We start from the raw sequence: 27,183 nt of genomic DNA, 5'->3' as shown, positions 1-27,183 counted from the left end.
CCAAAATCAAGCCCCAACTGAGGTACTCTCGCCCTGCCAGCAGACCAAAGATTGCTGCAGACTGTGTTTAGAAGTGTAGGAGTCAATATAGCCTGCTGTGATGGCTGCAAATAAAGTGAGGATGAAAGATGGGAAAAATTGCTTAAAAGCCTCACTTCTTTCATCCCGAATGTAAGTCTAGGTGACAAACGGCTCACAAGGACACTGTACTCTGAGAAGGCAAGGCAACAGGAGGCACACAAACACCTTCTTGACCATCACACTCCCCCCTCCTCACTGCAGGACCTGCTATCCAAACACAACAAGAAGAGGAGGCAGAAAGGAGCTGACACAACAACTAAACCTGACTGGAGCACAAAGATGAGTCACTTCTCAGAAGCAGAGATCCCAGTAGCTCAACATCCCTCTCCCCAGGCCCACCATTCCTTTGCACCGTGACACAAGCTTCATCTTTGTTTTCTTGATATCTAGAAAGAAAAAGTAGTTCACATAAGAATAAGCCAAGATGCTTATCATTGGCTCACATAAATTACTTTTCCTCCAGAGGTTCATTTATTATTTCTGCTTACATTTTTGTCTAAATGCCATTCACTTGCTGTTTCATTTTTTTGCTTCATGCCCTCAGTTCAGTGGGGGCTGGGTGTAGACTTTTGATAATTTACTTTACTTAGTTGAATTTTTAAAAGAGAATATGTACAAGAAGTCTGTGACATTTGAGTGAAAACCTGTAATGTTCAAAGGAGCCTAAAAATCAAGACAAAAACTGACAAAATACAACATAGCTTTTCCACGGGAAAGAATATGTCCATTTCTTCAAGGAGGAGTTCTTCAAAGGAGAGGAGGAATGATTATACTTTTGCAGGCTATATGATCTTTACTGCTGCAAAGCTAAAACTTCCTAAGTCTTTATGCATTTATCCATATTCCAAACTTGTCACAATCATATCTGTGCCTCCTAGCCAGCTGATCCAGCTGGTGACATGAGCTGCTAAGGACATGGTTGGCAGCCAAGCTCCACATAGAACAAGTATCAGTGCATTGCACTTCAGAAGCAAGCGTGAGAAAAGGTAGGAGAGCCACAAACAACAGGGAACTGGCCTGAGGCAGTTCTGCTTATTAGCAGGGAGAGTGGAGAGGCCCTGAAACAGATGTAACCAACACCCTTCATCTGTAATCACTGTACAGTTCTCATGTCAGGAAAGTCTGGGCAGTATGAGGATCAAAATTGCTGTCAACGTCCAGTCCTCGAGAAAACAGGATGTGGCAAACCTCCAAACATAGCTTGGCTTGATGGTCCAGCAAGTTAGTGTTATACTGGAGAGACACTTGCTTTCCAACTACTCATCTCAGTTCCACTTGTTTTTTTAGTGACAGATGGGGATTAGTGTAGCTTGCCAGTGCTAGCCAAAATGCTTAATCTCTGGAGAGCAGGAAACATTTTATGCCACTCAACAGGAGGCTTTACAGACACTAGAGGTCAAATTCATAATGATGTCTGAAAACCTAAATCCTACAAGGGTACTTGGCTTCCCTCTGCCATTGGTGGAAGTTTAGCCACTAGAGAGGTAGGCCTTGAATATCTTTGGGAAAATGAGCCTAGACAGCTGACATTTAAACAATTTCTTAGGTACTTCCATCTTGAGTTGATTCCAAGTTTCAATGAATCCTACTTCAGTTATAGAGCTGGAGGGCAGAGAGGACAGAGAATGGATGGATACACAACAGTTTATAACAGTATTTATATAGTGAGTCAATAATCCTGCAAGTAGCAAGACAGCTATCTTCTGTAGAAAAAATACTCGTAAGCTTGTACTTTTGAGAGTAACACTGGCCTTTTCCCCCTAACTGCATAGCTGGGAAGCTGTTTAGTGAGTGATATACCTGCCATCACAGACCCTGAGAGTCTAATACCTCATTCATTCTGTTTAGCTGGAATGATATTGGAGAAACTGAATTTTATATCAGGTCTGTCAATAATTCCACAACTCTGGCATTTTTCCACATTTATTAGTACAGTGCATCTCTCATATACCATAGGCATTACTCTAAAACATTTTCTATGTCATCTCACCTGCAGGAAAAAAAAAAATGAACCCTGGATTTCACTTTGAAATTAGGATGTCCAATATGTGTCAAAACATGTTGCCTCTTTTTATTAATTCCTTCCCATAAGCACTTCAACAACCATGATTTAAATTAAAATTTGAGAGTGAAACAGCTTAAAATAAGGCATTGCCAGTACCTGCAAGGACACTGTCCCTTTAAGGCCTTGCAGTCATCCCCAATTAACATTCCAGTTTTATTGCATGTAGCCGATCTAAAGAAAGTCGGTAGCCACTGGGTATATAGCATGAATTGTTGGCCTTCAGCAAAATGAACAACTGAAATGCAGGCAGTACCTGACCATGCTTGTTAGGCTATTTGCTCCTTTAATCACTCACTGCACTCGTGAATGCCTGCCATTCAATTATCTTCAAAACCTTCCGAGCATCACCAGACAATAAAACGTGACAAGACAGGTATTACTGTGTTAAGGTCATCTGATATCTAGAAGTGTCTCATTGTTCTCTTCAGTGATTAGCTACAATTACTCCTTTAACCCAAGCATTTAAGGCCATAAATAAGTGTTTCAAATATTCATCATAGGATATTTTAAGAGCTGGAGGAGTGTTCCTGGAGGAAGGACCAGTGGTTCCCATCTGACTGTCACCAGAGCAGCAACAACCCCAGAGAGGATGGTCCCAAGAATGTTTCGACCCCCAGTTTGCTCCTAAGACACAGCACTCACTGAGCCTAAGAGTAAGTAGTCTATGTCTTGCCTGCGCTGGTTACAAGTGTTATCAGACCTTTTATGAAGGACCCCTGTGCAGGACCTGTCCTTGAGTCATCTTTCTTGCCCTAAATCACTCCAGGCAGGGCTGATGGGATAGTTGGAGGCCAGCACTCGAAACGTCTCCCACAGGAGGTGCCACACAAGCCACCAGAAGGTCACACCTATGAGCACAGGCTGTGTTGGGCTCAAGGAAGTAATGTTACACCTCTCCAGTAACACAGGCATGTCTGGCTCTAAAGTTGCTGCAGTTTCTGTATTTCAGAATTAAGATTAGGCCATTTCATTTGTTAAGCCAATGCAGTCCTATCCTAACAAAGCCCCTTCAACCAATTTAGGATCAGGACAAGTTTTTGTTCCTGATACCCAAAACCAGCAAGTTGCAAGAGTTAGACCAGACAAAATATTACATGATCACACATTCCCAGAGTTTGGGCAACTTTGGTAGCTCCCTGAATTCAAATTCTAGATGATTTTTCAAGGTCCCTTCCAGCCCTTGAGATTCTATGATTCTGTGATTCCGTGATTTTGTAAAGAGCAATGTAGAGTTTTCTTCAGGAAAGGGAAGTCCTACAAGCAAGCAGAGGTGAAGGAGGCAGGACTGGCACTGTCAAGAAGTCAGGACAGATCCAGGGTTTAACATTTCTCAGTAAGTCTGAATTACATCCAATATCAAACTAAGGCTGCCTCTCTCCTTTTCACTCTTCCTAACCTAAGATAAACTCTGGTGAAAGGGAGAATTTATCTTGATCTTTGAGTTCAAAGGCAAGAAACATATCACAGTGGTGATATGAGAGGTGGAAATAATACCTGCATAAAGCAGTAAACAAGAACAGCCAGGGGAACAGACTGGGGAAAAAGCAGTTTTATATGCATATTTGCAACAGAAACGTCTCTCCCACTGTGCCTCCAAGTGGGCCCAGTATTTGCTCTGCCTTCCACATTGCCTTCAATATGACAAACTAATAACCACAGCTGGCACTGCCACTGGCAAAATCAGCAGTTACCTCAAGCAGATGACTGGTAGGAACAGTAAAATAGATTTTGTGTTACCTACCAGCAGAGCCCTGGAAAGTCAAGTAAGGGGATGTGGCAGATGTACCACCCCAGTGGCACAGGAGCAGCAAGCCTGGCTCTCCAGGACTCACCTCCATTCCAGCCCTTCCTTCGTCCTTCTTCATTGAGCAGCAGGACAAGCATAGTCCTCCAACCTTGGGGCTGCAACGCTCAGTCCTGCCAACACTGCTGAGAAGCTTTGAGTTGGCCCCGCAGACAAGATGGATTATTACAAGAGAATGAGTTGCCAGTTTTGTTTCTTGTGCTACAATGAAACTTATTTAAATAAAATCCTGATTAAGACAGGAAGCCATGGACTTGATTCACAGCAGGGAAAGCTGAAAATTGCTTGCTACATGCAGTCAAATTACCAATTTTGACCATTTTATGTTTAAAGCACAGTGCTGTTTCTTTGAACTGGGGACAACACGGCATGCACATCATTTTGGATAATGAGTATGCAAGATCACTTTGTTCATTTGATGTTATTAAACCCAAAGCAGGAAGCACAGGGGATTTTTTGTCTCTCCAGTTGAGGAGTATCTTTTGATATGTGGAAGTCAATGACCCTATGGCAGCCCAAGATCTGTCCCGATGTGCAAATGGTAAAGCAAGGTCGCTTATAAAGATCATTTAGCTTTCACCAGTCTTTGTCATAATGCCAGGGATGCATCAATGAGATAAAACAAACTTTGTAGCTCTCTCCTCTGTTCCTCCCATTCAACTGCTACAGGGCACAGTTAGTGTTTGCAAATTATTACTTTCTGTCTCAGTTACAGAGGACCTGTTACGCATACCAGGCACAGCTGGCAAAAGTTCAATTAGATGTATGTTAAGGTAGCTTGTAACAATGCACCAAAACTTTAATTTCATGATAACTGTGAATAATTTGGCTCATTTTGGCCACATTTACTTCTAAATCTTATTCAGCTAATCACTTATCAACTTCTCCATCTCCTAACTGTGACTATTCCCATGTTAGTCTATGAAGTTTTGTTGTAGCTGAACATTCCAGAGCATTTGCACTTCCTGTTGGGTTAAGCATGTGAGCAATCCTGAAGCAAATACTCAAGTGCACTTCATATGGATAACTGTATCTAGAGACAGGAATGCAAGAACTTCCATGGAGAAATGGCTATAAATAGACCCTGTTCATGACAAAGAAAATGCAGTTACTAGAATTCATATTTGTTCATCCTTTGAGCCCTTTTCCTAGATCTTCTTGAAAGAAATGTTTTATCTCCCATCAGCTAGCCTAGCTATGAATTTGGGACCCTATAGCAGCTTACAGCACCTGAGAAGTTGCTCCTGTTTGTATTGTCTGTATTCAGCTATGGCAGAAAGTCAGAGAAAACATATCCAATACTTAACTGGTTTGTGTTTGTCTGCAGATCAGGGGAATGTCTCATATATATTAACCACCATAACTGTTGTGTTTGTTTTCAGCACCCAGACAAAGAATTAATGGCATTGATTTTTAGGTATCTACATTTTAGATGAGGATGCAGTGCACAGCACAGATGAGTTTGCATCATTATGAGAATAAGAGCTCAGCCATTTTAGAGCATCCCTTTGAAATTCATCTCTGGCCTTCTATAATGACAAAAGCTTATATATATATATAAAACTGTGTCCTATAAAAACAATTTTCAGTGAAACCCATCTTCCATCAGCAGTGCACTGTTTTAAGGGGTACAGCTAAGTTAGTGACTTCCTCTGCAGAGCTACGAGCGGACAGTCATAGCCCACTCTGACTATGCAGCTGCAATTCCACTCTGGGCAGTGATAGAGAACAGTCAGGCCTGGCAGCTGCTGCCAGGATAAGCTTTCATGTTTCAATCATGTTAGATTTTTCAGCAGTTATACCTGGGGTTGCCTGAACAGCACTGATAACATGCTGGAGAAATCTAAGCTAGGCAAATTAAGAAGTGCTGTGCTGAAACTCTTCCTGTATATCAGGGGGATTTTTAACTGGATTTATATGTCCCTTCTCTGGTGTCTAGTATTGTTACCTGCCAGCCTCCCCAGCCTTTATTTCCAAGCAATCTTACATAGCTGTTAATGTAAAATGCCATTTATTCCACACCATGAGTCCTCCACCAACACATTCCTTCTTTTGTGAGGTGAGAGCACAAAGATCTATGGAAGCATATAGGATAAGGTAAAGAAGACAGGCAAACCTGCTAGTGCATTGGTCTATTAGCGCAGAGGTCAACATAGCATTGCAAAGCCTTCAAGTCCTACTACTAGATACCTGGCTGCAGGTCATTATTTAATGAAAAAATATGCTTTCATCTGACTGCACTGTGGCTTCTTTTCTTCACTGTAAACATCAGTATAGTAACAGTAGTGGATAGGAGTGGATTACTTCAACTGCTGTTATTTATTTACTGTGGCCAGGTGTTTGACTACAATGAAGCTTGTGCTTGGACTTCTATATGGTCATCTGAGTCCCCTGGACAGGCCAGAGGATGCTTACTTTCCAAAGCAGGCCACATTTAAATTCATTCAACTCAATATAGGTAAAGCTTACTGAATTCTTTATTATAGCACTCCTAATTCTTTATTATAGCACTCCTTCAGGGGGACTCTAAAGCTCTAAGTGACTCCCAGCTATGATCTCTGCTTATATGTTGCTACTGAGACTCATATTACAGTAATAAGCCATTGGAGAGATTATTCATTATATGTAATTAAGATGTTGGTTAACCATGACACCCAGAATGAGCGTTAGAGCAAAGACACTTTGCTAAATCTGTAGCAGTATTCCAAGCCATCAAGATATCAGTTTGATTGACAGATCAGATAATCTCTTTAGTAATCCTCTGAATTCTAAACACAAAAACCCCTAACCCATCATCAGATAAGAATATGCTGTGGTTATACTCTGCCATAACAGAAAACAGTGTTTCAGTTGGCTGAGTTTATCCCCTCACTGTTTGCATAAGGATCTTAGACCATCTCCATTTCAAAATAAAGTTTATCTTGAACTTTACTAATGTCAGACATATTCATTAACATCAATGACATGTTCTTGTAGAGACTCTTTTGGTTTTTTAAAGATACTAATGATGTAATAAAGATAAATTAGTGTAAGTTATAGTGTCTGAAGTGTATACCTTCAAGCTGTTAAATGTGTCATTGGAGATCCATTATGACAACAACGGGCATATTATTCTCAACAGGGATTTCTCTATTTGCCAGTATGAGATGTGTGCTCGTTACCAAGACAAAACCAGTGAGAAGAGCCCAGACTTGAATGCATCTGAAATAAGCACCTTGTGTTACACAGCGTGAAAAGCCTTGATTTTATAAACACTATTACTTTGCTTTCATTACATATTCCTGATGGAATTATTTCATGGCATCAGCCACTTTACAGGCATTTACTTGTCATCATACAGAATCAGGCCAACAGAACATGCTTGGCACTTTGTAGCTCAAGAAGAACAAAATCAACTCTGATTTATGGAAGATGAGTACTTGAATTTCAAATAGCATCTGTGTACCTATATCATTATCTGCTCTGGTCTAGATGTCCCATCAGATGAAAAAGATTAAATCTCAACAAATTCCTACAACCAATAGCACATAAGGGAGTGTTGTGGCTAACAGCACGTCTGTACACTTGCATGTGATGCGGTTCAGTTAAACAGACACTCACTACTGGATTGGAGAGAGGTAGTTACCACTGCAAAACCCAAATCCATCCTTGTCTAAGGATCTATGTTGACAGTTGAGACATACTCCCACTACTCTCCTCCTTCAACCACCTCTGTAACTTGTTTAGAGGTTTAAACTGATTTTAAGGCCATTACCAATACATTTTATAATAAACGTTAAATGGAACCGTATGATATTTGCTGCAAACTTCCTGTTTAAATTTAACAAACACCAGCAGCACATGCATTGCTTGGAACATCTTCAGTCTATAAACCAGTTATTAAAAGTCAATGCTCGAACTGGTTTTCAAAAAGACTGGTAGTTGCGTGGGACAGGCAAGTCCTCATTACGCTGGGACAGCTATGTCTGAAGGCATTTCCAAACACCCACAGCAGCCTGGCCCCAGTGTGGTATTCCAGCCAAATGGAATAGACAGGTCTTCTCCATTTCCCAAGTTGTAATACTAGAGGGTTTTCATAGAACCATAGAATGGTAGGGTTGGAAGGGACCTTCAGAGATCATCTAGTCCAACCCCCATGCAGAAGCAGGTTCACCTAGATCAGGTCACATAGGAACATGTCCAGGCGGGTCTTGAAGATCTCCAAGGAAGGAGACTCCACAACCCCTCTGGGCAGTCTGTGCCAGGGCTCCCTCACCTGAACAGTGAAATAGTTTTTTCTTATATTTAAGTGGAACTTTTTTTGTTCCAGCTTCATCCCATTACCCCTTGTCCTGTTGCTAGATACAATAGAAAAAAGGAATGTCTCAGCCTCCTGACATCCACCATTTAGATATTTGTAAATGTTAATAAGATCCCCCCTCAGTCTCCTCTTCTCTAGACTTCTAGTCTTCTCTAGACTCTTCTCTAGTACCAGTTCCCACAGCCCTTCCTCATATGAAAGATATTCCAGTCCCCTGATCATCTATGTGTCCCTGCGCTGCACTCTCTCCAGAAGTTCCTCTTGAGCTGAGGAGCCCAGAACTGGACACAGTACCCCTGATGAGGCCTCACCAAGGCAGAGTAGAGGGGCAGAAGAACCTCCCTTGACCTGCTGACCACACTCTTCTTGATGTATGTTTTCTTTTGTTTGTATTTCTCAAAGGAATATTTTTTTTCCATACATACTTAGGAATTGTTTCTCAACACTCTGTTTTCCAAACTTGAGGTTTTACCCAGGATTCTTCTGTGCATGGCATTCCTTGAATTTTATGGGACTACAGATGGGCTAGGATATTGGCCTCTACAGGAGAACATCCAGACATCAAAATTAGATACCATTTTCTCTGGGGTATTTTTGTCTGTTTGCCTGCCTGCTTGCTTGCTTTTAAGTTGTAGCCTGTAAGAAGGTTCATTGTCTCACTCTGCTGTGACTCAAAGTTGGATCAAAGAATTTTCCTAAAAGCTTCAGCAGAAAAAAAGGTCTTTTACAAGCTGAGATCAAACATCAAAGTTTTCAGGCCTAGAGAATCTTGGGAGGAATTTACAGGTATTTGAAAACTGAATCACAAGTGCACACAATGTCAAAACCTAAGCAAGTCAGTAATATTGAGTAACACATCAAAAACTCTCTCAGTGTTGTCAGGGATTGAAATATTAGTGGACTGTGCCTCGAGAGAGCCATGAAACCTCAAAATATTGCCTACATATTATCGACTGTGATCTCCTTGCTTGATTAAGATCTCAAGATTAACACCTTATAAGGGAGAAAACCCTTACCACAGAACCTTCACTTTCCAAAGAGATTATTCTGCTTGGTATAGAATGAAATCAGCACTTCCTGAAATAACAATGTGTCAAGGCAACCTACTCTGCCAGAGAACCAACAGCTACAGCAAGAGTGGGCAGCTTTTGTAGATGATGCAAGGATTCGCCTGAATCCGTCCAATTCTGGGCCTTCAATCATAGCTCTTGCTGATGACCTCTATACCACAGATTAGCAATAACACTCAAGTGCCAGTATCTGGTTTTGTTTTCTGTAAATGAAGAATGATAGCAATTACTGCTGTGCTGTTTGTTGATCAGCATCCCATTTGTGGAAGGACACCTTTGAAAAAAGAACTAAAGAGCTTATATTTCACAGATTTTAATTAACAATTAATACTAATCTATCATAAGGTTCCTACTTCAAAATCCAAAGTCTGGATCTTTAAACATCTAAACTACAGCTCATGTTACTTTCCATACATTAAGCATTCCTGGAGCTAAAAAATGTGCTCATTTATTTAATATGAATCCATTAATGTGCTGTATGAACATATATTTACCGAAGACCACATCTGTGCTTTGGCATATTTATAATTAGATGCACAGTTTATCAGGCAGTTGCAGAAGACACATATCTGATTGTGATCCACTTAAGGTTTCCAGCCATGTAATTTGCTTAATTTTATTTTTTGTAAACTAATCACTGTTACTATTTGGAACTATGTATGAAAAAATCCTCAGTTATGTGTGTTTCACTAGCAATGAACCTTTTCCTAATAACAGCATTAGACCTGAAGTAATAGCTTTAGAGCTTATAACCACAACAGAAATTGAATTCTCAGTTAACATTTTCAAAGTCCTATTGATGAAGATTCCTCCTGCTTACAATTCCTGTTGATTGAAAGAGATTTTAATCACTTCAGTTAGTTTTTTTTAGAGGATTGACCACAAAATAAATACTGTTTTCCCGTATAAGAATATTTGCATTAGTAGGACCTATACAGGGATGAAGCTTAAAAATTGTTGCTGGTTTACTTTGCCCAACTGTCTCCCCAGAAAAGAGAAAAACAGCTCTTGTTTGAAGACCTTCCACACTATAATTTGAAATGCACCAATATATCCATCTCTGATGTGTAAGGCCTCAGAACATTCTTTAAATTCCATTTCTGAGAATGCCATACAACTCAGCCCATTCAAACACTTACTTCCTTGAACTCTCAAAGATTCAGCAAGCAGGGGAACCAACTGTTAAAAATATAAAAGCTAATTGTTTATCAAATGTAAACCCCAAATGCTTAATCTCACTACATAATAAGTTAGCTTTCGGTTTGTTCATATTGTGTACCTGTAGTATTTTCCATTGTTCTGGTTTTTGAGATATATAAACCTTATGGCAAAATTAACCTGTGATATGGAATAAGTAACATCAGCCATTCAGATTACTTCAGCCTTCACAGGGGCTGGTGTCTAGGATTTCTCAAAATTCATATCAATGACATCCTCAGACAGATCTGCTGTCTCTATCCATGATTGCACTCCATGGTGGTTACTGGCATTTTACCATAGATTTTAATGACCTAAAGGAGAATTTCAGTGAAGGAGAAAAAAAGCTAGTGGCTCTGAAGGCATCCTCATGGCATTTCACAAAGCAAACAGCAGGCTGGGTGGAGATTGTGAGAAAATCCAGTCACTGGCTCTGTTTTGGAGGCTTGAGTTTCACAGAAGTCCTGCCACCAACCTGCTTATTCAGGAATGCATGGCAATAAGCTTTGTTTAAATCACTGAAGAGTCAGCACTGAAAACTCCATACAAACAAAAATTCAATTGCAAGTCAGTCAGCTCATGGCAACATACCTGAGTCAATACTGTCCTAAACCACAACACTTTTCTAGTTTTCACATAATCCATAAGAGCATAGTCAAGCCAAAAATTTCATCACAGCAGGAAGCACTCACTTCCACTCACTCTCATACACTATATGGACAGGCTTACAAAAAATGACTGTAACTGGAGCCCTGAACACCTGAATTTCAATACAGGGCAATTGTCAAAATACTATATTCATCTTTAGGTCTAATATTCTGAATAGTTCCTTTGCACAGTAAAATATCATGGGTTAGGCATTACAGTGCATGAGTCTTCCTAGAAGGATCATTGTTAAGATGAATTGACATTCTGTCTTTTAATCTTTTAGTATATTGACATGATATGTTGCTATTTACTGTCAGCTCCAGAATCCTACAATATTGCGACTTTATCTCAATATCTAACATCAGATGGGGATGCACTTTGCTCTCTTGGCATTGTAATGCTATAACTGAGGACAAAAAGTATAACATCTGCAAGCATTTTAATAAATCAGATTGCCTAAAGATTTTTTTAATTAAAAAATAAAAACTCAAGTTGATTAAAACCATTTGGATAGTGTGACAGATAAATTAGCAGAGAAACTGTAACAAACAAAAAAGATTCAGGACCCAGAGCCTGATGATTTCTTTAAAATTTCATACAAGTCAAGATGACAAACAGATGGCACAGTTAGGAAAATCTAGAAGGCAAAATATAGCCCCCACTTTCACTTTAATGATGCCTCTGCTTATCACAGCCTATATTTTAGATCAACTTATAAGTATTTTTCTAAATCATAAAACTCTCTTGAGCTCTATTTTCTAAAGACAAACTGGTCTGTAAAGATGCATCAGTCAAACAGAAGATTAATTCTTGTTGTACCAAGTTGTTGTTTTTGGCACAGAAGTCAATATTTATAAGACAGAAAGCAGCTGTAGTACTCAAGTTAGCATAGTGCATAAATCTTTGCAGCAGGTTATAGCAAGATGATGATACTATCCACAGGTAACACGATGGAAGTACTGCCACAGCAGAGCCTTCCTAATGGTGGTCATCCATTTACCAGTGTGAGCCATGCTAATGAGGTCACACTGATTCACTTTGTGTCATTTCCCCTTTGGAAGCAATCAGCCCAAATATAGCCCAGTAATACATTAGAAGAGGTCACCAGCGCAGTGGCTCTGTAAAGAGTGAGCTGTTTGTATAGGATTCTGAGCCAGATCCAAGCCTGCCTGGAGCAATAGGACATGCAGCTACTGACAACAGGACCTGGGAAGCAGATTAACCCCCCGTCCCCTCGAAAGCTGGCTGAGGTAAAGTTCTGCTCTAGGCCTTGCCTGTGGTGCAGTGCTTCATCCCACCTCTCTCATCACCCTGTCACATCAGCCACAGGGGCAGCAGGGAAGGCGGGGAGTTAACTCTCAATTTTCTTTCTGCTGATTGAAGTTTTTGCCTCCTGCCCAGTGATGCTGGACCCCATGGCAGCTTTAGGGCAGCTGAGGGATCAGGGCACAGCACTGCCAGGAGCAGTGACAGATGTGGTCCTGTCTCCCTCTCAAGAGGACAAGAGACTTGTCATCTGATAGACATACTGCCCCCATTCCCCATCTCTGCACCTCTCTTGCCCTCCACATCAGCAGCTTAACTGCTGTTAGTGTTAATAACCACTCGGACGGGGTGGGGAGGGGTTTTTTTTTCAAGAGAAGAGATATGTTGTGAAGCCCGCTGAGGCCAACAGGATCCCTCCCTTGCTTGAAAAGAGTTTCTTATCAGTGTCAGAGTTCCTGGGTCCAAACAAGGAGCTTGGCAGGGACCACTCAGCACTGTACTGTCCCTCAGTGCTGAGTGCTGCCTCTGAGGCAATGAGACACTCACTTTCTCTTTTCTCCACATCAGAGAACTGGTGTGGTCAGTGGCAGGAGGCTGGTGACTGACCAGCCAAGTGTCCCAGGCAAACCCTCTCCCTCATCCACCTCAATACCCACATCTTCAGCCCAGCAATCTCTCCCTTCTGGGGCATACAATGAGCTCTGCAGAGGAGAAGATAGAGCTGATTTAATTTTTGCTGCACAAGGTTATCCAGATTGCCTGTATCTCCATCAGCCTTTTTCACTGTGCTGAAATTGAAGATATCAGATCTCTTGCCACAGTGTTATCTCTAAAACTAGATGGGAAAGGAGTTCAGCCTGGAAAGGTACTCAGATATTTCTCTCCTTTCTTGAGAAGCTGTCACACCAAATGTTGGGTCTCTGCGTGCCATTCACATGATAGCAGTTACCCACATGCAAGGCCGTATGCAGTTTCAAGCCCATGCCTTTCTCTTTAACTACTGCTGCACTCACGCTGACATTTCTAGCCTCACTTGACCAAATTATATGTGGTTTTAGGGAAAGATATTTGTAATATGGTGTCAAGTAGATGCAGATTGAGCCCACATGGGAAGCAGGAAATACAACAGAAATGTGCAATGCCATTATATGAATTTATCAGTGTACACTCTACATGCTTTGTAAATTTCGCTAGCAGGATCATCTGCTTCATTCCTAGAAGAGAAAAAGCTAGCAAATATGAATTTCTTGAAAGAGGAAGCAGAAATAGATTGACTTGAAATAAACAAAATAGTTGAAATTAAATTTCCTTGGCAAGATTTGCTTGTGTTGTTCATCAAATAAATGTACATTATGTCTTGCACTGTTACTCAGCTGTGATCCTATAATGTGTTCTCTGCATCCTGTCAGACATATGATCCTTTGTCCCATAATAGACCCAACTATCTTGCAACCAGCTGAGCTCAGGGTCATCCCAGGGTCAGGCTGGTTAAAGATGGCTGTCGGTTCACTGCCTGACTCACAGGCGTACTTTAAATCACCTTTATCTTACTTGTGCTGATGGTGATGCTTTCCAGTCACCGCTGTAGCAGGAGCTGTAGCATCTATGTACAATGTAGGGAAATGTCTTACAGCATCACTGATATTTTCTCTGTGGATGTGCAATGTATCCAATATAAAGAAAGTGCAGCTTGATGTGCAGTGTGAAATGACAACTGTTTCAGACACCTTTATGCAAGATAGCCAAGCAACATTGTTCTAATCCATCTTGCAAATCTTGCACCTTTCAGATCAGAAATATTACTTACCCTGAAATTTCCAGCAAAAAGAGTATTTGCATAAGAAGGACAGATAATCTGGGAAATGCATCACCTGATGTTTTTATTGTGATAAATACCTCCTTTCAGCCCCTGATGCCATACAACTTCTTAATGTTTGTCACTAGTCTCCAAGGTATAGAAGAAAGACAGGCCTTAATTGTAAATTTACACATGCTTTATTGCTGGTGCAATGGCATGAACACATTTAACAGGACTGTCATTCCAGTTAATTATGCTGATTCTGACATGTACCTATCACATCTAAAATTGATAGTGCCTTTCGACCAGTTAGTAGCATCACAATATGTTGTGTCTTTCTCTCTAAGGTTAAATATGTTAGGGGCCAGAGAATGGCAGGAGAAAAGAGTCCCTGCATACTAAGTAAGCCTTGCTAGCTCAACAGCCAAACCTCCTCTGAAGAGAACTGTAGATAGCTCAACCCCAGCACATGTTCTGCATTTCTATCCGTGCTCCAGCCCTAGTCCACCTGCCCCAGGCAGAGACAACAAACCTCATTATGCTTAATAGTAAACAACGCCATCGCAGCCCCTTGGAATCTCTTGGCCTTGTTCAACACGTGTAATACCAGGCACCCAAGCAGATGGTAACACTTACTAAAGATATTAAAGCAGAAGAAAATACGTCAGAAAAGGAGGTAACTATTAGAAAACACTTTGTGGCAAGGGAAAAAAACAATTTCTATGTTTTCCCTGCAGCAGAAGCCTGAGTCTTTGAATTCCAGACTGAAGAAATTGGGGGAAGACTTAAAATCATCAGCAAACCACAAACGAATGTCAAATGAGAGTGAAACACCATCCTACCTTCAGCAGAGCTATGGTTGCTTAAATCAAAGCCTCTCTTAAAAACCGAAAAGGCAGATAGAAATCTGGGGAAGCCAAACATTCTCCTTTCCTTCCCACACACTCCAGTATAAATATCGTGGGGCAATTCTAGAAGGGAAATGGAGGTACGTATATCTTACAGCCACACCTGCCTGACAAGGGTAGTATTTTCAGATTGTCTGAATTGGAGGGAGGGAGGGAGGCAGGGAGGCAGGAAATGTTTGCTTTTGTCAAAAATTGACTAAAAAACTTCAAGTCATTCATTTTTTTATGATGTGACCCACACACCTTTTAAAGAAAAACAAGCTTTTCTGCTGCACTCAAAAGCACAAAACCATGGGTTTTGCTATGGTGAACAGTACAGAAATCCAGAAGTAAGAACTTAGAGGAGCTATAAAATACATTAGGAATAGCAACATTGTTGGATGGTCATGTGAAATGCAACTTGAGAATACCTCTCAAGGCGTTATAACAATTTCACTTTATGCCTGAGAAAAGAAGAGATATCACCACTGAAGTCTCTCTTCTCTGTGCCGTCCTGCCACTCCTGCCCAGCTGGGCAGAAGACTCTCCTTCTGGCTATCCCCACTGCCCCATAGCCAAAGTCCTTGGGGACAGTGGCCAGCAGAGGCCCTGCATGGTTGTCCCTCTTCTTTGCTCACATCAGCCTTGCCCTTTTGACCATTCTCATCCTAACCTGGATTAAAGCAATGGAAGGGTTGCACCAAGGGATGGAGAATATAAACTCATGAGGTTTGGAAAACTAGAAATGCTTGGGCACCAGTGAACAGATCCTGAAGAGCTTGTCTCATAGGTGTGAATGACATCTTGATTAAGCTTGATTTTTTTTAATTTCTTTTAAGAGAGTAAACTACATGCAAGGAGGAATTTCCCTCCCCCCCACACCTTTTTTTTTTCCTTTTGCAGCTCTTCGTGTTTTGAGTGTGTCTAGAATTCTTTTTTGCTGGTCAAGAAAAAGCAGTATTTTGAGTAGTGACTGTCTGGATAAGCACACATACTCCTAGTTCCAGTCAAAGGGATGTTCACATATGATGGCTCTAGCTGACAAGATCTCTGGAGCAGAGTATGGTGCCTGCCTTTGGACTAATTCACATCAAGCAGATATGTATCAAGACAAGGCACTTTATTCCTTTCTCCCTCTTCTCTTTGAGCTCACACAGTGTCCACTTCCCAGCAGTGACTTTTAGGGCAAGTTCGACAGTTCTTTTTCTGAGAAGCTCCCCGTTGAAACTGCTCAGGTGTTTCATATAACAGAAATATAGAAATACAGCAATTAACTTTTTGTGATGAAGGAGAATTTTCTATTTGACATCTGCCAGCTTTTTGGGTTTCTTACCTTAAATATTTTACTATGATAAGAAAAAGTCCTGCCCTCTGAGATTTGAACAATTGATCTTATATTATTTAATCTTCTCTTAAATGTAATTTTTTTTTCCCAAAGGCTGATATATATTCTCTGCCCTGGAGCATATTTAGAGATGAACAAACCTGATTCTAAGGCTCAGGCAGGACTCCATCACCTTTAGTGCTGCCACCTTAAACTGATATGGAAATACAGTAAACAAAATGCCTACTTTAAGGATTAAAACCATGAAAAATTGTGCCTCATTCTCACAAATTCTAAGGGACCCATAGATCCATGCACTCTGCCTTAAATACAGATGCTTCAGACATATTACCATGCTGTCAAAGCTCTCAAAGGTGAAGCTCTCAAAGGTGCTTCACTGAGGAGATGGGCTGTTTGAATTTTCTATATGAAGGAACGGCATTCTTCTCAGTCTGAGGTTACAGGCAGAGCACAGGCACTGGGAGTACAGGGGGCTCTGTACAGCTGCATGGTGGCCACTGTCCCATGTAGCTGAACATGCAGGCTGCTCTGGAGAACGGGGCTGGATGCCTTTCATCTCCTCTCAGCCAACACACACCTGAATGCAGTTAAATATGGCTCAGCTCTTCCATTCATCTCCTGGCCAGTTTTTCAGTCTCTAGGAGGAAAGGAATTTTAAGACATAAAGATCTAAGGGTTGAAAATGTCTGCACAAAGGAGTGGGGAGGGTGACAAACCTCACAGCTCATGTGAAAAGTTGTTTTACTTCTAGACCAAAGGGGAGGAGGCCTGATCCTGCTCCTGTACTAGATATCCTGCAGGCAAACAAAGCTTCCAACAGGCTGAAATCATGGTGAGAGTTGAAAAGCTTGTTTTTCTATACATACAACAGACCAGAAATGTTGACAGAAAAGCAAAAGAACATCTGCTTGTGCTGACCTGTGAATGCTTTCCTTGGCTCCATTAACCTCCTTTTTGTCTCTGTCTCTCTTATTTTTCCTAAACCAAAAATCTCATTTTAAAGATTTGAGGCTTTCATTTTTGTATTCATCAAAGTAAATCTCCATAGTCATAGTTAAGATACTCTGTGAGGTGCTTCGACCAAACATCTTTTGCCTTGCAATTAGAACTCCTTTTTAATACAACAGGAGGGAAACAGAAACACAGCTTTAAAATCAATAGAACTATAAATTACATGGAAAAGGAAAAAGTAGCATCCTAGCTTGAAACAACAGATTTATTATCAAAGTGAGTAGTGTTGTATCGACAGAGTATATAACTTTTATAAAGAAAGAAAGACACACTGAAATCAATGTTAGCATGGGCTCACTGTTGCTTTAAATGCTGCATTTGTTCTAACTGATTTTTGCCTATTACTTTAAATTGTAAAAGGATACATTGAAAAAAATGACTAGTGGTTCAAAATATCCTGGCTGCAGTATTTTCTAAGGTAAAACTACACTGATTTTAATGAAAAAGGTTTGCAGAAGATGGTCCCATTATGTGTTATGTATTTAATCTTGGTTAAGGATAGGTTACTGAAGGGCCTTCTTTCCTGTGTTTTGAACAGGAACATGGTTAAGGCTGCAGCTAAGATTTGTATTTAAACCTCAACTATTTGATTTTCTTTTGTTTCACACCTATTAGATAGGGTGGATAAAATTATTCTTTCCAATAGCAGTAATTTTTTTAAGTGTATCATCTTCCCCTTCCACAAGCAGGATTCTCCTGTGTTCACTCACATACACAGCACACAAAAAAAAAACCCACCTTGAATGTCTGACCAGATTTCTTGTTAGGTTTCCACTGCTCTCAGTGCACAGCTTGCCCTGCTGTCTTCTCAGTGAAAAGCAGAGCAGAAATTTTTGCGCATTTTTTAATATGGAGTTTGAGTTTAGGGTCTGATCCAGAGCCCAGTGTAAAAGCAATGTCTTCTGTTTCCGCTCCAGTGAAAGTGGAAGTCGACCTGTATGGTTGACTGGTCTCAAAACACACCACCGTGTTCAAAAAGAGGATTACATGGAGATTATCTGGATTTCTAGAGTCTCTCATCTGATTTGTACTCAAACCATTTTGTCAGAGGAGACTCAGCAGAATTTTCAGGGGTTTTTTTTGTCTATGTTCCTTGTATGCTTTACTGTGCCATTCAAACCCTGGGCTAAGAAAGGTGTGATCTGCAGATAGTTCTTTCCTGGTGGATTACCAGGCTCGATGAGCCTAATCTTTTGTTTTGCAGAACTGTGGGTCTCAGGAGAGCTGAGTCTCTCTGGGTAATGAGCCACAGTAGGTCCCACTCAAAGCTGATGTACACATGGGGTCAGGTACAAGCCTCTGCTAACATTCAAATCTTTCCATCTGTGAGCTGACTTGAAAGAAGCTCAGGTAATGCCTCTTTAAATTAATCTAAGTTCTGTGGAAACATAGGTGTTCCTATGGATAAGGTCATTACACGTCTTCTGTATAGAATGAGCTCAGGTGTGTCATTGAGGATGAGTTTGTCTTTCTTTTTGCTTCATCATGATCATTGTCTTGCTTCCTAGCACTGTCAGAAATAAATTTAAAAAAAAAAAAAATAGAAGGAGTGGGTGTAATAAACTGCAAAGCCCCATGGGGTCCTGCCTGTCTGCAATACACACTACCGTGTCTAAACGTATTGTTCATGCTAATACTGTTTGCTGGAAGGAGTGTTCCTCCAAGATAACATTTTTAGCAGTGAAATATGAGTGGCTCTTCAACGGCTCAGCTCAGATGAGATCACCTTTCGGTGTGTAGACAGTGTCCAGATTTTTTTTCCTTTCTTTTTTTTTTTTTCCCAGCACAGTATGAGGAGCACAACACTACCCCAATGAATGCATTTTGGTTTATGATCCATCTGTCCTCAGAACCATGCATGCCTGTTAAATCCACTGATGCTACAGAGCAGTCCTGCAGGTTTTTTATTTCTTGCAAACTGGATTAATCTGGTTAAAGTCTCAGCCTTTGCTGGGTGCTAGTGGGAATATTTTACAACTACATTGAGAAAATAAATTGAGGCTTGTATGGCATTTCCACTGGAGCTGATGTTTTGCACAGTTGTTTCAGGTAGTAGACATGTTGCAAAAGTCAAGAAAAACTTTGGTTTATAGGTATTAGAGGAGTTAAAATTTAAACTATGTAGAAAACCCCACCCCTGTAGCATTATCTGTTCCATAACCTTCATCTGCAGGTAGTGAGAAGTCTGGACAAGTGGTTATTCTCTGAGACTCCCCAGATATGCTCCCCCTGATCTGCCCCCAGATGGAGTCTGTGATTTACACAGATGTGCTTTGCACCTGAAGGTTCATTGGCGTGCAGTGGAGGGGAGATTCTCACTCATTTCCACTGCCAGCCTCATCCTCACCCCCATCTCTTTACTACTTAACAAGCTTGGTCTCCCGTGTTTTCTCTGCTCTTCATTCCATGTCACTGGGGCTGAGTGACTGCTGAAGATGAGAGGGGATGAGGAGTGTGAAGAGCAAAGCTTCTGCCTTCAGTCTGAGCCTGATGGGGAATGATGAAAACCACATGGGCTATGAAGAAGTCCAGTCCAACTTTCTGTTTATCAAGCTCCCTAGAAACGTCAACATCTGTCACCAAGTTACCCCTAAAAGGGGCACCCCCTTGCTACAGGACTCCAATGGCAGGTCCCATCCCTCTTCCACCAGCACGGGTTGCAGCTCAGGGGTGTTGACAGAGGGAAAGGAAGGTTATCCGGGATTTGGTGATGGGCTGTATTAATAGACAAAGGAGATCAACAGCGAGATCCCTGCCCCAGCGCTGCGGTGCCACCACCTCAGGCGCGGCCAGCCGGCCCGCCGCCTCCCGCCCAGCGCCTTCCACCCGGCCGGGGGAGCTGGTGCGGGGGTGGAAGGCGCTGCCGGGGCACCTCCGGGCTGTTTGCCCTACCTGCAGCCGGGAGTCCGCAGGAGCCACACGCGGAGCTAGGCGCGGAGGTGCCCTTGGCAACCTCGCTCCCCGGGTGAGGCACGGCAGTGCGAGGCGGCTCAGCGCCGAAGCCCGGCTTCGTTGTTATTACAGTTCGCACAACGAATATTCCTCGTATTAGTCATTTCCCGACGATCAAACCCGAAGACAGCTGCGATTGCAATCGGTCCCTACAAAACAAGTTAGCGAAGCGTTCTATAAAAGTACATGTTGCCTTGGATTTCTTTTTCTATTTTTTAATAATCGAAAGCGTAGTGGTTGTTTTTCTGGCAGCGAGTGGCCTGCCGACTTGCAACCCCCCACGTAGCTCACAGTTTTAAAACGTATAAATACTTATGCGCAAAGTCAAGCAGATTGAATGCAGAGAGCAAGCCGTGCGCAGCGCCGGGAAGCCGGGCAGGCGCCGGGGCAGGCACCGGGGCAGGGCAGGAGGGTCCCCTGGCTCCCGACCGCTCGGACATTTCCTACAACTGTTGCGAGCGAAACGCTCCATGAGCGTCTGTATTTTCCTAATCCGTCCGCTTCCCGCTGGCTACATCGCATCTTAGAGCAATGTGAACACGGGCACAAGAGGTTGTGGCTGAGATTGGTTTCATATCCTCTCGCCGTTCGTCGTTTGGGCTTGTATTTGAGTTGGTGGGTTTTTTTGGGGCGGGTGGGGTTTTTTTTTCCCCTTTTTGCTAATTTTACTTTAGCTTTACTGAACGGGGAGAGCTTTTGTAGCACCTTGAGTTTGTATTTATCAACTGAACACACGGAAAAGTCATAGTCTATTGATTTCAACGTAATCGAGGCTGATCATTATTCGGTCCCATTTATATAAGAATCAATATTCACCATCTAACTTTACGAAATATACACTTTCAAGGAAAGTCGATCAGAAAGAGAAAACAGTTTTTAAATTAATGGCTGAAACATTCTCCGTGAGGAACAAATTCATAAATATGTCACTGCTCCATAAAAATATAACGCGGAAGAGGTTTCCGCTCCAATTTCTGCTCGTATTACTTAAATGTGTAATCCTTTTGAAGTTATATGACAAAGAGGACTCCTCGCATGATCAAAACCAACAAAGTTTGACCCAAAACTCTTACGCACAAGGAAAAGTTTCTTTTCCCCGGAGCTCCTATTGATTCAATAGTTTTTCAGAGCTTGAAACAGGAGTAACTGTGACCTGTAATATTTTATGACACATAAACCATAAAAGAATAATGCTAACGGTAAAAGTTGGCCAAGTAGAGTGCCTGCGGGAGAAAAGGAATGTTTGCCTTGGAAAAGGAGAAAGGGAAAAAGGGGAGAGAAAGAGAGAAAAAGTGAGAGAGAGAAAAAGACAGATTGGGGGAAGAAAGCAAGAAAAGAAATTTTTTTAACTATATATATATTGCAATTTTTTCCTTTACTGTTCATTTAACCGTTTGTGTGTTCCCTTTCTGTGGTTACCAATTTACTGCAATGTCACGGAACTATTTGCTAGGGGAAAACAGAGATCTTGCTCCTAAGCTTAGACGGAAAAATATTCCGAAACGATTCTTTTCTCCAAAAAGGAAAAATCCAGCCCCTTGCCCGCCGGGCGGCTGGGCCCCTCCATGCTGCGGGAGGGAGCAGCCTTCACCAGGCCCCCTCCCGCCGGTGGCCCCGGGGCCCAGTCGGGAGCTTATCGCCTTTCGTGTCCGGAGTCCCCCGACCTGCCTGGGTGACAGGGAGGTAACTCCTGAGAAGCAATTTGTCGGTGAAAACCCGCTCGAGTCTATAGCCCAAACGTGAACTGCTATTATAGAGGTACTAATAAATCCCTATTAAGCATATATTTATGCAGTGATTAGGTGAACTTTGGCCTTTGAAGAGTCCCCGCAATTAGTAGGGATGTCCATCGCGTTTTACCCAGATTTATATTTTCGCATCAAGGATGGTAAGGCGGGTACAGTCCCGCGGCTCTGCAAGACTAATGGCTCTTCCCCAATTGGCACACACACACACGCACACACCCGCTTTGCTGCCGGGGAGAAAACCCCAAGACTCTTTCTCTTTGCCCCCGGACCCCTCCTTGATAACGCCGGATGTCTTGCGGGAGGGTTCGTTTCCCTCAAACCCGATATCCCTCGCCGGGGATACCGGCCTTTACACCAGCATCGACTGCAGCGCGGGCGCAGGGGGAGACACTGGGGTTTTGCCGTCTCCACAAAACAGGGGAAAACGGTTAAGATTTAGTAAAAACGACTGGACAAAAACGAGAGGAAAGTCGCCGCTACCGAGGAGACAGTGAGAGGGATGAGTCTGTAATTGTTGCCTTTACCGAGGCTGGGAGATTAACCACTGGGATTTATTCTAAAGTGACCCATCACCGAATTCATTTCTGCTTGAACTTTCGGTGAACCTGAGATTAAAGAGGGGAGAGCAGCTAAGCAGTTTGTTGTTAGCTGCCTTTTCAACAGCCCTTTCAGACTGAGTAAATATTGATCGGTTTCAATCTGATTGCCCCAGAGGAAAACACCAAAGCATCTCAATAGCCTCCAAAAGTAAACTTTAAAGGTGAACAGCAGAAATGGCCTTAAGTATGATAGGAAGATGCTAAACTCCGTTTGACATTTGGAGGCGGTTTAGGTTGGGGTATTTTGGTAGGATTTTTTTTTTCCCCTGAGACTCTAGAGAGGAAAATTAAAATACATTTGTTAAAATATAGAAACAAAAGGATCCCCTACAGCCTGGAAGGCAAAAGAGTGTCTCCATCAGACCAAGGTAGATTGTGATAATTTCTTTCGATATTTTTAGATATTTCAAATTATCTTCCTCTCACTCCCTGACCCCTAAGGCTCATCATATCGAAATAATACGAACGCTAACAAAATGAGACAGAATGGGAGGAACTGGAGTGTCTTTGCTTGAAATCGATCAGGGTTGCGGGGAGAACAAACAAACAAACAAACAAACAAATAAAAAGTAACCTAGGGTTTGTGCTTGGAAGGAGATGGAGTTCTTTGCCGATGAATCGCTTACCACAGATTGACACCCTGACAAGTGTGTCTCCTGCATTTAGGATATAATTTATGGCCACTCTTTCCAACACATTAAGTCAACACCAGGGGAGCCGGGTTGTAGATCCGGATTCCAGCAATGTTTAGATCCAGATTTCGATATTGAAATGCCCTCATTGGCATGCAAATGCCACTTTTAACACATCCAAGTCTCTGGAAGAAGGCCATCTGTTTTACTTTGTGGCTTTACACTAATAAACAAAAGGTAAGGTATAGGGCAGGCGGGGAAATGAAAGAAACAGGGGCATCGGAGGGAGCCTGCGGAGGCAGCCCTGCTCCCTTACAGATAGCTCGGCTCTTGATATGGCCGCCGCGCCTTGTAAATCAAGGCTTGTCTCTTTTGACACCAAAGTGAAGAAAGTGCCGTTGATGCTCTTCGGATCCCCCAGAGCAAAGCCTGCATGGGCAGCCCGGCCTCGGGGGAATCTTGGAGGCACTCCCCTGGCAACCGGGCCTGCAGAAGGAGACATTATGCGTGTTTGTGCTGAAATCCAAGAGTGGCTTGAGACACCACCGTTACAGCTGAGCATGTCTCTGCTCCATCCTGCCACCCAGTTTCTACTCATACACTCTCCTTCCACCTCTCACACCACTGTTCACTTGATATCTCTTGGAAATCTTCTGTTTACTTGTTTTGTTTTCCCGAATAAAATAATAGGTGAAGCACCTGGGAGCCATCTCCCACCCTGGCACCCATCAGCCTCGGGTGGGCCAGGGGGAGAGAGAAGCTGGAGCAGCTTAGTACCTGGGTAAACTGGATGTGCAGCCCTCGGCGAGGGGCCTACTATGTGAGGAAAGACTGGCTGAAGGCCTTTTTTGCTTTTGAAGGGTGTTCTGTTTATGTAAGTGTCAGCATCGATCCGGAGGTGAAAAGGTTAGCACTTGACCCAGGAAGTTCTTGTGTTTGTGCTTCAGAAATAGATTGGGACCATAAATTCCTCTCAGTTACAGGGGAGGGAGAGGAGTGCCTTATATTTTCTAAAAATAATATTATTTGAGCATAGGAAAGGAAGAAGTTTTGTGTTATGAGTCAAGCTGGGCAGCCAGAGCTCTAACCCCGGCAAAATGATGCATGAGGTGTAATGCTGGGAGACCCTTCCTCCCTGACTCCCCTAGGAGCAGGCCCTAGCAGCGTAAAATAAGGGAAACCAAACTGCTGAGCCCAGCCTGTGACTCAGTTCTGATGTCATGCAGAGGCAGGCAGACGAGGGATACCTGAAAGTGGAATAGATTTATTACAGATGTAAGGACCCGTAAATCCTGCCCTGGCTTCCATCACCAGCGGAATCCCAGAGCCTTTCATGATTGTACAGAAAATCAGGAGGACATTTCGCTCACACACAATAACTGATAGAACTCAGTGTACCCGCAGTACAGCAAAGCACAGTGCGTCATGCAATGGTCCAGACACCAACCACAGACATTATACATTCATTTGGCCATTCGTCACATTCACGAGTAGGTTGATAAGACATCGAGTCCAAAGGAAGGTTAATATGAAAATAGGAAGAGGTGAGGTCTTTTGGACTGTTAATACCCTTCGGTCGAGTACAGTCCAGCACAGCTTTCGGGGGGAAGAGTGGATGGAGGAGGGGCAAGCACACTGAGTAAGGTTTACAAAACCTAGTGCAATTGAAGCCTTGTCACATTTAAAGAAATAGCGCTAGTTTTTTGAGGTATCTGCTTGAGCTTAAGATGTTTTACTCAATATGGTTGTCAGCTTTATCAATATAAAAGTGGATCCAGTTTGGCGAATGCACTCACCTTGCTTCACCTGATAATTGAAACGTCATTTCTAGAAAAATCTGTAAAAAGATATATCTCTCGGACAAAGTATTTACAAGCAACAAACTCATAGATATGAACAAAGAATACATTAAATTAAGGGGATGTACGTCCTATAAGTTGTGTAAACACTTGCAATAGTGCATCTTTTGCGGTTATGTACCCTAGATAACATGTCTTTCACTCAGGGAAGCTCAGAGTAGCATCCTTGCAGTGGAGGGGGGGATACCCTTATGTGTGTGTCAACACAGCTCCGCCAGCAGAAAGGACTGGGGGCAGGGAGGCAAAAGAAAATCTCCTGGCACCAAGGTGCCAGGGCCCGGCAGCAGGTAGGCGAGTGGTGGGGCCGGTGTGAGTGGGGGCAGCCTGCCAGGACCTCTCAGAGGGACCGACCAAAGGACCCACATAACTGCGGTGAACGGACGCAAGCTGCACTGGTGGGGGGCTGCGATGGGCGTCCGTCAAGGCGCACCAGGCCTCAGTTGGTGGCAGCGAGTGTGTCTGAGGTGGAGGAGGCAGGCGAGGCGGTGCAGGGCGAGGGGCAGGATTTCTCCGAGGAGTCCTCTGCCTTCTCCTCGCAGCGCGTGGGGGTGGTGGGAGAGATGAGCAGCAGACCCTCTTTCTCCCGTTTCTTTTGCTTCATCCGCCGATTCTGGAACCAGATCTTCACCTGCGTCTCGTTGAGTTGGAGGGAGGCAGCGATTTCCACCCGCCTGGCCCGGGTCAGGTACTTGTTGAAATGAAACTCCTTCTCCAGCTCGGTGAGCTGCTTGGTGGTGAAGTTAGTTCTGACAGTGTTGGGCTGTCCCACAAAGCCGTACTCACCAGCCTTGCCTGTGAGGGGGACATGCAGGGGTAAGTAAGCACAAATGATTTATAGGCGACGTAATCAATACGTCCACACCGGCTAAGCGATAGGGAGCGAGAACTTCTTAGGATAAGAAGGAAGCCCCGGCAGGGTGAGTGATGGAGTGCGAGGTGCTAAACCGGAGTCAGCCCCCTGTGTCAGAGGAAACTTGATAAGTGGTTTATGAATCACAAGAAATATGACCGCGGGAGAGGCGGAGAGGGGGAGTCAGGAACAAGCGCCGCTAGCTTACAGCGCCGCGGGCAGACAGCTGCGGCTGCGCCCAGGGGTGCGGGCCGCCCTACCTGCCCAGTGCCCTGCGGGGGCACCCCTACGTTTTCCTGACATCCACGGCTGAGAAGGAGAAAGAGAGAGAGAGTGGAGCAGCCCCCGACCTGGCCCTCCCGCTAGCCACTGACCTGTTTTGGGTGGGTTTCTTTTCACTTTCATCCAGTCGAAGGTTTGCGCCGGCGGCGAGGTCTCGGCGGAGGGGGAGCGGGCGTTTTCCCGGTGGCCGGCGTGGAGGGGAGAGAGGGTATGGTTGCAGGTGCCCAGAGGCAGGCTCTGCTGCTCCTGCCCGTACGGGGGAGGCACGTACTGAGGGGGACCCCCTGCGTAGCCCTGGTGCGGATGCTGCGCGGCGGCGGAGGAGGAGATGCTCCCCGAGTACACGGCGGGGGCGCAGGGGGGGAAGCCGCCGCCGAGTTCCGCGTCCTGCCCGAGAGGGTAGGAGCCGTACGCCGGTCCGAAGCTCTGCGCGCCGTAAGTCGGGCCGCAGCCGGGGTGTGCGTAGGACACCCCCAGGCCGCCGTGGTGCTGGTAGGCGGCGGGCTGGGCCGGGGGATGGTGATGGTGGCGATGGGGGCTGATGGGCATCCCGCGGCCCGAGAGGAAGTGTTCCTCCCCGCTGCAGCTGCCGGCGCTGACGGCGCAGGGCTGGAAAGTTGTAATCCCGTGGTCGGGGTGGTAGGCGCGGGCGGCGTCGCCGCCGAGCACAGGGTACTCGAGGAAGGAGCTCATCCTTGCCGCGTCCCTCTGTCACGCCGCCACCGGGTCTTCAGCGTCCGGCGGGGCCGCGCCAACTTTCCCACTTCCTCCATGGGGCCGGCAGGAAAA

The 27,183-nt window shown here is 43.7% G+C and overlaps 1 protein-coding gene across 1 annotated transcript; it reads right to left on the bottom strand.

Moving 5' to 3' along the window:
• Nucleotides 1-24,764: 24,764 nt before the first annotated feature.
• HOXA1 (homeobox A1) lies at nt 24,765-27,159 on the bottom strand. Its single transcript, XM_061996484.1, has 2 exons — nt 26,487-27,159; nt 24,765-26,054 (listed from the first exon to the last, which is right to left on the bottom strand). The coding sequence occupies exons 1-2, from the start codon at nt 27,085-27,087 to the stop codon at nt 25,699-25,701; spliced, it is 957 nt and encodes a 318-aa protein (XP_061852468.1). The 5' UTR covers nt 27,088-27,159; the 3' UTR covers nt 24,765-25,698.
• Between the last annotated feature and the right edge of the window lie 24 nt (nt 27,160-27,183).

Source organism: Colius striatus, chromosome 5 (assembly GCF_028858725.1).
Source record: "Colius striatus isolate bColStr4 chromosome 5, bColStr4.1.hap1, whole genome shotgun sequence".
Lineage (NCBI taxonomy): Eukaryota > Metazoa > Chordata > Aves > Coliiformes > Coliidae > Colius > Colius striatus.
Note: the sequence above shows the minus strand (reverse complement) of the source record. Positions and strands in the feature narration are given on the sequence as shown.